The sequence below is a fragment of the Neofelis nebulosa genome, chromosome 4 (assembly GCF_028018385.1).
Source record: "Neofelis nebulosa isolate mNeoNeb1 chromosome 4, mNeoNeb1.pri, whole genome shotgun sequence".
Classification (NCBI taxonomy): Eukaryota; Metazoa; Chordata; class Mammalia; order Carnivora; family Felidae; genus Neofelis; species Neofelis nebulosa.
The window spans coordinates 107,860,385-107,873,220 of NC_080785.1; the positions used below are offsets into that span (position 1 = coordinate 107,860,385).

Genomic DNA, 12,836 nt, shown 5'->3' on the forward strand with positions numbered 1-12,836 from the left:
TGTCCGCTCCACGCGCCCCCATCCCAGCCCCACAGACCCCCACCCCGGCCTCAGGCACCCCCATCCCGCTCCCAGGTGTCCAGTCCTGTGGGTCGCTCCCACAGCATGCACGTCGGGGACGATGCAGACTGGCCCAGCCCAGGGCCGGGGTCTCCGGTGAGGGCCCACCTGCAGACACAGCGCACCTGCAGGAAGGCCCAAGTCCGGAAAGGAAAGGCCTCTCAGGCCGTCCAACCTCGCTAACCGCCCACTGGCTCATGTGCAAATCAGCCGCCTTGCCCCGGTGTACCGCCTACATTGTCCTAAATCCCAGGGTGTCCCCTGTCACGGGCCAGGCACAGGCACCTCGGGGCTGAGAACTTACAACAGTATAACAAGGTCTGGCTGGGAACAGCCCCCAGACAGGGCCCCAGGGCCACGACCCAGACTAAGGACCGTTGTCCTTGCCTGTGCGGGGAGCAGGACGGGACTCAGGCCTCCGCAGCGGGCACAGTGAGACCCCAGGCCACCCTGGAGCTCAGAAAGGAGGGACATCAGCTTCAGCCAGCTGTTCGCTTTCTGTGGCTGTCAGCTGCGGACAAGGGGTAAAGGCCAGCCACCACAGAGACCAAGGCAAATATGTGCTCACTGTGAGTCTAACTGCCCAGCAGGGACCTTCGTGAGGACAGACGTGCTGGGTGGCAGCGTGTGAGTTTCCCAGCACACCGGCAGGGGTCACTGCCTCCTGCACACCAGGCTCTGACACACGTGCCACATAATCTCAAGAGGGGCTCACGCAGTTGGTGTGAAAATACATTAAACAAATACTTGGCACCATCGATGCCCAAAACAACAGACTGACAATTCTCAGCTGCCAGGCATGACTTTGATGGGGCGGAGGGTCCACACTGAACTTCCAGAGAGGGAAACAAAACCCCTGAGACCCACACCGTGCTGGACGGACAGACGGGTGGTCCCACCTCACAGGAGACAAGGCCAGTGACCGTACAAGTTCAGCATCAGAAACCATCCAGAATGACGGAAAAGGAAAAAGAGCCCCAAATTAAAAAGGATCATCAGTGGGCCGTGGGACGTCAAGATCCAGATGCAGGTGAACCAGGGTCCCCGAAGGAAGGGGGAGAAGCATAAAGAGTGTCTGACGGCTTTCTCCCCGAAATGACAAAACTGTAAACCTACCGATGCAGGAGGCTCGATAAACCACAAGCCCAACAGCCATGAAGAAAACCACACGGAGTCACGTCAAGATTGAACTGCTTCCAACCAGCGACCAAGAGAATGTCTTACGAGCAGAGAAAAAAGACGTCTTTCACGTGTTCGGACAGAGGAGCCGGGTGCAGTGGGCAGGTTCCCGCTGAAAACACACAACCGAGCAAGCACCTGCTGGCCCACCATTCTGCAGATGGTGAAAAGAAATTCTCAAAAGTCAAGGCCAGATGAAGACTTATCTCAGAAATAAGAGACAGAGAGGACGGGTTGCCGGCCCACCATGTGGGAAGCACGGGAGGAAGTCCTGTGGTGGGAGGAAAGCATGGCCACGTGGGCATACCCACATGGCCCAGAGCCACAGAAACAGAACCACGTAAGGAGATACACACCCCTGCTTGTGACCCATTTCTGCAAAAGAGAACGGTCTGTGGGAACAAACAGGGTAACGATGCAGGGCTGAGCTACAGGAATCAGCCACAGACCCCAACGCAGGCCCAGCGACATGGTGAACCGTTATGACCCAAGAGCCCACAAAGACACTCAGGCAGGGTCACACAAGACACTTAGCAAACCCACAAAATGGCAGAAAAGGGGAAACCAACAAAAAACAGATGGAATGAATCAACACTGGGACAGACTCAACCCACCACACCGACAACACAGCCAGCGACCGCCGACCATCAGATTCGATGTAACTTAAGGTGCAAACAGGCTGGGGAAAAAAAAAAGGGAGGGAAAAAGCCATGCCTCCTGACGATAATCAAAGGAAAGCTGGAACAGTTACATTAACATAGGGCAAGCTCAGATTTCCAGGTAAACAGGTCATGTCTTTATTTTTTTTTTAACGTTTGTGTATTTCTGAGAGAAAAACAGAGCATGAGCAGAGAAGGGGCAGAGACAGAGGGAGACACAGAGTCTGAAGCAGGCTCCAGGCTCCAAGCTGTCAGCACAGAACCCGATGTGGGGCTCAAAATCACGAACTCGATCAAGATCATGACCTGAGCAGAAGTTGCTTAACCAACTGAGCCACTCAGGCTCCCCTAAAGAGGTCATTTCTTAACGAAAAAAGAGTTTATTCCTCAAGAGGACCCAAGATCCCTAAATGTTTACAAATCGAATAGCAGAGCTTGAGAGCATAGGACGCAGAATGGGCAGGACTGAAGGGAAGCAGACGAATCCATAACTACGTCGGGGAGCCCGATGCCCCCACTTGGTGACGGAGGAACACAAGATCGTGCAGGAGCGGGTACACCTCACTGCTCAGTCACCAGAGGAGACCACGTCCTGAACCACACGTGTAAGACGACTCAAATTCCCTGAAAAGTACTGTTCTCTGACCACTGGAGAATTAATTTGGAAGTCAAGAATAGAAAGGCCTTTGGAAAATCCCACATAAAACATACCTCTAAGTAAGCCACGGGTCTAACGAAGATTAAAAGGAAAACCAGAAAAGTATTTTGAGCTGAGTGAAAACAAGAACACGACGTTTCAGTAACTCGGGGAAGCCGCCTCGGAAGCACACCCGGGCAGTTCGCGGCACCAAATGTTCACGCTGGAAGGGGAGAAAGATCCCGATCGGTGGTCTCAGCTTCCACCCTACGAGGCTACAAAAACAAGAGCAGAAGAGAACCAAGGGAAGCAGAAAAAACACAATAAGAAACATCAGAGAGGAAACCCATAACAGAAAAACAGAGAGATCATTGAAACCAAAAGCCAGTTCATCAAGAAAACCACTACCACTGATAAACCCACAGCCAGAATGATGAGGGGAAAAGGGAAGACACCAATCACGACAGTCAGAAAAGGAAGAGATGTGTCATTACCGATTCTACAAACATCAAAAGGACGAGGAAGTTCTGTGAGCACCTTTATTCCACTCATCTAAATAACTGACCTCGAGTGGACACATTCCTTGAAAGACTAAGACACAGAAAGCAACCTGTCCAGCCTTACTTTGTAAAAATCGCATTTTTAAATGAAAACTTGCCCAAGGACAACTCCACACCCAAATGGGTTCACTAGCAAATTCTGTCACAACTTGAGAAAAAATAACAATAGCAATTCTACAGAAGCTCTTCCAAAAAGTCGAACAGGAGGGGACGTGACCAAATGCCCCCAGGACACCAGCGAGACGAGATCCCACATGAAGACAATGGAAGACAAGAAAGCCACCAAACAGTGTCCTTCAGAAACCTAATGGGAAGACATCTAAACAAGATTTTAGCACACGTGTGCATACTCACACACACACACCTTCACACACATACGTTAACGCATGTGTGCGCACATGTACGTGTGAGCTACATACACGTGCATGCACACAGGCCTGTACGCAACGCACTCATGTGTACGTACACGCTCACATGCGCGTACACACCCCACCACGTGTCGCACAGCCCACCAGCCACGCAGCTCTGACGTGTACAGTACATGCTGTCTACAGGGTGTACCCTTCCCATGAAAGAAGTATTTAGCCAGCGTCCCAAACACAGGTGCATGTCCTGGTGAAAGAGCCACATAGCGAACAAAGAGGCCCGTCTCTCACACACCAGCAAGACGGACAACCTAGAAGAAATGGATAAACCCCTGGAAACACACAACCTACCAAGCCTGAATCACAAAGAAACAGAAAATCTGAACAGACTTCTTTCCAGGAAGGAGGCTGAACCTGAGACCAAAAACCCCGCAACACACAAAAGCCCAGGACCGACGGCATCACCGGTGAACTCTACCAAACGTTACAGAACACCAATCCTTCCCAAATTCTTCCCCAAAACAGAAGAGAAAAGAAAGCTTCCAAATTCACTCTACAGAAGCAGCATTACCCTAAAACCGAAAACAGAGTTTTCGAAACAAGAAGAGACAACGCTGGCCAGTATCCCCGGTGAACAGAACACAAAAGTCCCCCAAAAAGTATAGCAAACCTCTTCCCACAGTATGTTAAGAGAGAGGATCATTCAGTATGACCAAGTGGGATTTATTCCCAGGGAGGCAAGGTAGGCGGATTGATATTCGCAGATCAATCAGCGTGACACATCACATGAGCAAGAAAAAAGACAAAAGCCATAGGATCATCTCAGCAGAAAAAGCATCTGACAAAATTCACTGTCCCTTTCAGGATAAACTCAGCACAGGGGGTACAGAGGGAAGGCCACGTGGGACCCGCCTACAGCACACCTCGTCCCCGTGGGGAAGCCAGGAGAGTTTTCCCTCCAGGATCAGGAACCAGACAAGGAGACCCAGTCCTGCCGTGTCCCCTCAACAGGCTGTGAAGTCCCAGACGGGACAGTCGGGCACAAAAAGGGAACCCAAGGCGTCCAACTCAGAAAAGAAGTAAAACTCTCTCTCTCTGCAAATGACTTAGTATCTACCCTAAAGACGCCACCAGGAACCTGCCAGAGCCAACAGATGACTTCAGTAGAGTTTCCGGAGGCAAATTTAACACACAAACCTGCTGTTGCACTAACAACAAACTCCTGGAGACATTGAGAAAACAATTGCACATACAACTGCATCAAAAACAATAAAATGCTGAGGAGTAAATTTAATGAACAAAAATAAGAAAGCAAGTCTTATGATCCGAGGAGACGTTTGGAATGTGTGACACCCCCAGAACAGGTCCGGGTCCCCCCCCCATCAGGTGCGCCCTAGGTTGGGGTGCCCATGCAAAGGGACATTGATGTCACAGCCGGGGCGTAGGCCCTGCCTGGGCCAGGGTGACACTTACCGCGGCCAGTTCGTCAAACGGTGGGGGGCGGGGAGCGTGCTTACCGTGGCCAGTTCATCAAACTTGCCGAACAGCTCGTTGAGGAGCTTGACCAGCTCCTGTGCTGTGCACTGCGACGCCAGGCCCGTGAAGCCCACAATGTCCGCAAAGAGGATGCTGCAAGGAGAAGGCCCAGGCTGCCTCCTCCGTGGCCATGCGGGGCCCAGCCTCCCCAGCAGACGGCGACCCCTCCACGCACCCCAGAACCCACCTCCCTGCTTAGCCTCAGGGCGGGCTGGAGGGGAGGGTCCCATGTTCCCACTTGACAGGCAGCAGCACGGGGGCTGGGGAGGGCGGGGGACACCCTCACAGCCATACGGGGCCTGAACGCCAGGCCACCAGCTCCTGCTCGCCCCCCAGGGACACAGGGGGCCCAGTTCCACGGCCACCATGCCTGCGCCCAGCCCAGGGTGGCCCGTGACGGACCGTGGCCAGTGGCTGGTGAGCAGAGGAACATGATGGTAAGAAGTGTGGCCCTCCTGCCAGCTGACATGGCGACAGGACATCGGCGTTGTTGGACCACCTGGATCCCTGCGCCTCACGGAGGGGCCCCCTGGGTCTGCATCAGGGCGAGGACTCATCTTGCCGGGTCGGAGCCTCAGCGTGTGGGCGTCCGTTTACTGCAGAACTGGGTCCCGTCCATGCCCACCCGCCCGCACAGCCTCCTTCTTGAACACTTGACCATCATGAAGTGACCGGCAGCACAGACGGGCCGTCGCTGTGAGTTTTGCTGGACACAGTTCTCGTCCATTCCTTCGGCCCTTGAACGTGCCACCCTGGCCTCCCCGCCTCCAACGATCCTGGTGAGAAATCACTCGTCGATCTCCCCCCCCCACCCCGCTTTGCCCCTCATCTCTGGCTCTTACGATTTGCCTACGACGTGTCCAGGGACGGCTCTCTCTGCGTGTGTCCTACCTGAGCTTCGAGACGTTGTGAGCCATATGTTTTTCAAATATTCTTTCTGCTTCTTTCTCTCTTTCCTCTCCTCTGGGACTCATTGCATGTGTGTTGCTGTGCTGTCCAGGGTCCCTCGGGTCTCTGAGCCTCTGTTCCTTCCCCTTCACCTTTTGTCATTCCGTTCATCGGGCAAGATATTTTCAATTGTCTTTCGTCAAATTCACCAATTCTTTCTTCAGCCTGCTCAAATCTGCTCAACGTTGAGCCTCCCTAGTGAACTTCGTGTTTTATTTTTCAAATGTGGAACTTCTGATGTTTTTTCCATAATGTCTACCTTTGTATTGGTATTCTCCACTTGATGAGAAGTTATTCTCACACTCACTCTTATTCAGTTTGTTCTTTGCACATATTTAAGATGGGTGGTTAAAGTTTCGTCTGGGCTCCCTCAGGACGGCTTCTCTGGATGGCTTTTTGCATTCCCATGCGAGACACGGCTTCGTGTTTTCTTGCACGTCACATGTATTTTTATCGAAAAGTGGATAATACGGTGTGACCACTCCGAAAATCAGAACCCCTTCCCACCTCAGGACTGGGGTTGTTACTATTGCCGTTTATGTCGTCGTTTGATGACTTTTATGAACAAATTCTGTAAAGTCTGTTTTCTTTCTCGTGTGGGGCCATTAAACTCTGCGTGGTTAGCGTGGTGGTCGGCCAGCAACTGGACGGGTTTCCTCAAGTGCCTGGAAACAGTGAGTCTCAGCGTTGGAGGGTGGGCACTCGGCCAACTCTGTCTTGTTCTGCTCTTCCTGCTCGCACCCAGCCTCAAGGTCAGCCAGTGATGACAGACCACACACCTCACGGTCTTTCCTGAGTGCGCACATGGCCCTACTACCCTCGTGTGTGGTCCTCTGGTTCCCAGAAGCATTCCCACAGCCTTTCAAAGCACCCGGCAGACCTCTCCTTCCCCAGTTTTTTAGCACCCTGCTCCTGCCTCTGCCATTCTCACTGCCTCGGACAGCTAGGAGGTTAAACAGTTGCCACTGATTGTGGTTAACAAATGTCCCAGGGCAAAAGCTGCTCACACTGAGCGCTGAGTCAGGTCACATAGAGATAAGCCTGTGAAAAAGGTTTTGCAGGGAATTCCCAAACGGTCACGTAATGACAGCCCTCTGAGGGTTTTCGAGGCCCCAACCCCATTCTGTCCCCTCTGGTGGCTGTCAGCAGTCAGGTGTCAGGATGTGGCTGCAGGTGCGGCCTCTCAAAGCCATCACGGCACTGAAGACAGCAGAACAGACATGTTAGATTCCACATAGCTTTACTCTTCTTACCCAGATTGAGCTGTTTTTCTTCAATAAACATTCCTGGACTCTTGCAAGAGTTTGCTTGATTTCCAGTGTGCTGATAACATGGGCTCTGACAGTTTCTATCAGCACTGTCATCGCTTCTACGGAGGAGAGGACGTTCAGATGTCCTTCCCCCCATCACTGATGGCATCAGTCGATTAGTTGTGAGTCGTGTGCTGACTGGGGACCTTAATCCCGGAGTGACGGGGAATCAGTGAGGGACTGTCACAAGGGTGGCGAGGAGGACAGAGCCAGGTTCACATCCAGGCTGTGGACTCTGATACTGCCAGAGGGTGGCTAGGGGAGCTGGGGCGGAGCCGGGGCCGGGCCCTCAGCTTCCTCTCCTGTCTCAGGACTGTCACACCTTGCAGCCGTCAGGAATAAGGCACCCACCAGGGTAGAAATTTTTCAGCCTCAAAGGGAAATGGTGATTTTCCACATCTGGCTTTGCTCTCCCAGGTCAGAAAAGAAGGAGGGGAAGGTATGTGGGCTCCCTGCTCCCTGCTGGCCCCTACCTGCTGCCCCAGGGCGTCCCTGACACCTGCCGCCTTCCTGCTGTGTGCACCTGCTCCACACCCCTCCCCCGGGCACCCCCCGCCCCACCTGGGACTGCTCTGGTGGCCTGGTGCCAGCAGAAGGCTGGGGCCACGTGCCCCCCATCGTTTCCCACCAAGGAGAGGCAGTGGGCGAACGGGAACGTCAGCAGCAGCCAACCCAGGCCCAGCCCCGGCCCCACCACTCACTGGCTTCACTTTGCTGAACCTCAAATTTCTTCCCCTACAAGTGGGGGTGACCGTGTCCCGGCTGCCTGGGCCAGAATGCTGGCCCCACACACTGGGTGCTGCGTCCTCCGCAGAGAACACCACTGGTCCCTCCCGAGAGACCCCGCAGTGGGAGTCAGCGTGTGGTGCTGGCAGGCTGGCTGGCACACAGGGATGGCTCGGGGGCCCGGTGGGGACGGGAGGGCAGCCGCAGGCCTTGGCTCATTCCAGGTGGGCTAGCACCTGCCTGAGGGGTCCCAGTCCACAGCACTCAAAACAAACACAAGGGGCTTTATCCTTCTGTGTCTGCAGGGGCCCAGGGGCAGGGAGGCCCGACACCAACACCCAGAAGACCCAGAAGAACACCGAGAAGGGAGAGAACGTCGGTGTTGCAACCACCACCGCCTGCCTGAGTGGCGCTTAGGTGAAGCGCAACGCTCAGCCAGTCCAAGTACCTAAAAGGAATCATGCGATTTAACAGGATAAAATTCTTTTTAATCGTGTCTTTTAAAACAAGGAAGCAAACCACGGGGGGCAAGCTGGTTCGCCTGACGGCTCAGTGTCCTCACCTGTAAAATGGGAACACTCTCTACCTCCTGGGGCTGCCACAAGAGAAGCAGAGGTCTAGGCCACCCCAGACCCTGGCACCAAGGAGAATGACGCTCAGCTGTTAGCCCGACGTGGGCCAACTCCCACCCCAACGCCACTGCCCAAAGGGGGCTCAGGACAGAGTGCCGACCCTCTCCAGCCACGCAGGACGTGGAGGGTGTGCAAGAGGGCCAGAGCAGCTATGACACCGGTCACCCAAGGAGTCACCACACCCGGCAGGTCTGCTCACCTGGGCCTCCCCTCAAACAGGGGCCTCCCCTCCACTCCCTCCCCTCCTCCACCTTCTCCTCCTCCCCCTCCCCCTCCCCCTCATCCTCCCCCTCCCTCCCCCTCCCCCTGTACCTCATCCTTCCCCTCCACTTCATCCTTCCCCTCCCCCTCCCCCTCCCCCTCCACCTCATCCTTCCCCTCCTACTCCCCTCTCCCCCTATACTTCATCCTCCCCCTCTCCCTCCTCCCCCTTCCCCCTCCTCCTACACCTCCCCCTCCCTTCTCCCCCCTCCCCCTCCTTCCCCTCCCCCTACACCTCCCTCCCTCCTCCCCCTCCCCTTCTTCCCTCATCCTTCCCCTCCCCTTCCCCCCTCCCCCTCCACCTCATCCTTCCCCTCCCCCTCCTCCCCCTACACCTCATCCTTCCCCTCCCTTCCTCCCCCTACACCTCCCCCTCCACTTCATCCTTCCCCTCTCCCTCCTCCCCTTCCCCCTTCTCCTACACCTCCCCCTCCCTTCTCCCCCCTCCCCCTCCTCCTCCTTCCCCTCCCCTTTCTTCTATACCTCCCCCTCCCCCCTCCTGCTCCCTCCCTTCCTCCCCCTCCCCCTCTTCCCCCTCCCCTCTCCTCCTCCCCCTCCCCCTCTTCCCCTCCCCTCCTCTCCTCCTACCCCTCCCCCTCCTCCCTCTTCCCCCCTCCTCCCTCTTTCCCCCTCCTTCTTCCTCCCCCTCCCTTCTCCCCCCTCCTCCCCCTCTTCCTACACCTCCCCTCCCCCCTCCTCCCTCTTCCCCCTCCCCTCTCCTCACCCCCTCCTCCTTCTCCTCCCCCTCCTGTCTTCCCCCTCCTCCATCTTCCCCCTCCCCCCTCCCCCTCCTCCCCCTCCCCCTCCTCCCCCCTCCTCCACTTTCACTCAGTGCCCCAAAGCCCACCATTGCCAGGACAGTGCCAGCTGTACCTCACGTTGTCATGCCGCTGGATGTAAATCTTGTGGAAAATCCTCTCGGGGGGCTTCAGGAAGTCCTCCTTCATCTCCATGGCAACATTCCGGGGCAGAAGGCTCATGAGCAGCCGCTCCTGGACAGGGGAGATGGGCCCGCGTGATACAGCAGGGGCCTCCTGCGAGACCCGTCACCCCACCAAGGTCGCTGCTGAGCCCTGCACGAGGGCTGCAGACCCTGCCTGGCCCCTGAGTCCCAGAGGGTCATGCCCAGGCCTGGACAGTCATCGCACAAGTAACTGCTCCCAGAGGGCTGGAAAAGCGCCAATATCACCCCCAGAAAACACAGGCCCCCCCCCGGCCCCCCCCACCTGTTCTTTGTGCCCACACGCCCATGTGCCCTGGCTTCACTGAGCAGGGGTCAAGGGGGCGGGGGACACCACTGCCTCCAAGTGGGACAGCCCGGCCTCACTCCCCACTCCACCGCCCGACACGGCCTGAGAGGGGCCTCGAGACAGGCTGCGAGGGCCCGTCTCCCAGGACAAAATGGTCCCCTCACCTCTCAGAGATAAGCGGCGTGGCCCATTGCCCTGGCCTTGCCTTCTGGTTTCTCCCTTCCTTGCAGGGCTCAGATGTTTCTTTCCCCACAGAGAATGGAGCAAACGTCTAGGCTTTTCCAGAGGAGCCCGCTGCTCCAGGGCCTCAGTTTCCTCATCCAGACTGCCTGTCTTCCCCGTCCTGCCTGACCTCACCCCACTGGCCCCCGACCAGCTGCCACACCCAAGGCCCATCCCTGTCCTCCTCACCCCCCTTCCCACCCTGCTTTGCAAAGCAGACAGATCAGAGTTTAAATCCCGCGCAGAGTTAGGTGGCACAGCCTGCTTCTGAGGGCAAACGCAGCCTGAGAGGGGGCGGGAGAAGCCTGCCTCCCATTCCATCCCTGTGGCCCGGCTCCCCCTAGCCCCAGCCCCTCAGCCGTGGCCCGTCCCATCAACAGGAACTCTGGCAAAGCCCTCGGGCACCTGCACCACCCCCAGCCCAGAGCAGGCAGCCGGGTCCCCCCACCATTCAGGCCCTGGATCCACTCCACTCTGCAGTGTGTGAGGCCACGTCCCTGACTGCAGCAGCCACAGTCCCGTGCAACCACCTCAGGAGGACCATTGAAGCAGCAGTGACAGCAGTCACAGAGCCCACCAGACCTCTGGGGCTGGGAGGGCTTCACCCCTCTCGCTCCAGACTCCACAGAGCAGGGCACATGTCCAGGAAAAAGTACTGCAGGCCCTTGCAAAGTCCCCCCAGGTAATGTGTCTCCATGTAGACTTCCAGGGGGAAGGCCAGACCTGGCGCCAGGAGGTCCCGCGTGGAGCTAAGCCTGTGTCAACGAGGCCTGTCACGGTCCTGGCCCTGGAGCCTGTGCCCGAGCCCTGTGTCCTGAGCGAGGCCCAGCACCACCCCGAGGCCAACCCACACAGCTGCTGACTGGACAGACTCCGATGCAGAAGAGGGACATCGCAACAGTGCCGCAGCCCGTGGCCACTCTCGACATTGGTCACCTGGGGAGACGGGCCTCGGAGGGGACACAGAAGTGTCCAGGCTGAGCCTGCGAGCACAGCCCCAGGGACAAAAAGGCCACCGCCCGGGCTGTGGGAGCGGGTGTGTGATCAAGGCCTGGCTGGGTGGACGCTGACCCCTTCCTTAGCTGAGGGGCCGCTGGGGTGAGGCCATGTGAGAGGTGAGGGAGCTCGGGCAGGGGCTCACTTGGGCCACCACAGGGGCAGCAGCAGCAGCAACATGAGCACACCCGGAAGCTTCTGGAGATGCCCCGAGGCACAAGGCGGGGAAACACAAGGAGCCAGACACCACGGAAGGCCACCCACGGAAGGCACCAAGAACATAGGGCAGCTCGCATTCTCTCCGGGGAAGGCCCGGCGTCACAGGGCCCCAGACCCCTGGGCCCCCTGGGTGGCCAAGCCACATCCAGGGACTCGGTGGGCACTACCCCCAAGTGCCCTGCACGAGGGTCCCTGGAAAGGACGGCAGTGTGGCCCGGCATCCCTGCTCTGCCCCTGGGATGGTCGGTTTGGCCCTAGCCGAACCCCATCCCGTCACAGGGACGGCGGCAGGTGCTCTGAGAAGGGCTGCAGCGCCGCGGGGACCCACTCCCCACCACACTTGCCATACCTCCGGGTGTGCTCAGGTCCCTCACCTGCACCTACAACGGGACAGGAGGACCCAGAAAGGCAGAGACAGGAAAGACGTGGTACCGGGTGCTGGGTGTTGGGAGAGATGCCAGGGTAGAGCCGGCCACTGTCCCCAGAGCCCTTCTCCACCCCTAGCCCCTTACTGATACCTAGGCCTGATAACCTGAAATACACACTACATCATCCAGCCTCCCACTGCGGCCAGAAGTGGCCAGTGAGATAGGGTCCAAATGGCCACGTGAGAGCTTCTGGAATGTTCCTTATAGACAGCCTGTCTGTTGCTGGGGATATAGGCATGATGGCTGGATCTCTACCTGCCATCTTGATTAATGAGGATGAGGTCCCCGCATTAACAATGGCAGACCAGTTACCAGAGGAGACTGGGTGGTAAGGGCTGCGTGGGTCAGCTCTGCCACATTAGCCATAAGGGGCCTCCCTGCAATCTACATATGAGGGGACAGGAATGCTCTCACTTGCATAAGCCATTGTCACAGGAAATGCATTTCCCACCAAAGGCTAGGCATCAGCCCAGCTCCCCCGCGAGATTAATGAGCCAACACACATAACCAAGAGGAAGAGTGCACAACCTTTCCCACAGGGAGCAGAACGCCATCTGGCAAGTTCAAGCACCCATCCCCAGTTAAAAACAGCAAAACCTGGGACAAAGTCGCTGCCTGACATCATACGGATCCTCCCTGAAATCCACATCCAGTCTCAAATGAAGCCCTAAAGCCCCAAGCAGCAACAACACGGCTTCAGAAGCAGACAACACTGATACGTTCTAAGCAGCAAAATAAAATACGAGGCCAGATATCAAAGGGACAAATTTATGAATACGGATCATACAAAGTATCCCAGCCTCCTACAAACTTTGGTACACTTATCTTGGCTATCAAAATGTGACTTA

General features: G+C 56.6%; 1 protein-coding gene across 1 annotated transcript in view; it reads right to left on the reverse strand.

Annotated features, from left to right (window-relative positions):
• ADCY1 (adenylate cyclase 1) overlaps positions 1-12,836 on the reverse strand; it is a 108,490-nt gene that overhangs the window by 65,396 nt on the left and 30,258 nt on the right. The window contains exons 3-4 of the mRNA XM_058725631.1: positions 9,747-9,865; positions 4,978-5,089 (exon numbers count right to left, since the gene is read on the reverse strand). Coding sequence (XP_058581614.1) covers positions 4,978-5,089; positions 9,747-9,865 — 231 coding nt within the window. The remainder of the gene's footprint in view (positions 1-4,977; positions 5,090-9,746; positions 9,866-12,836) is intronic.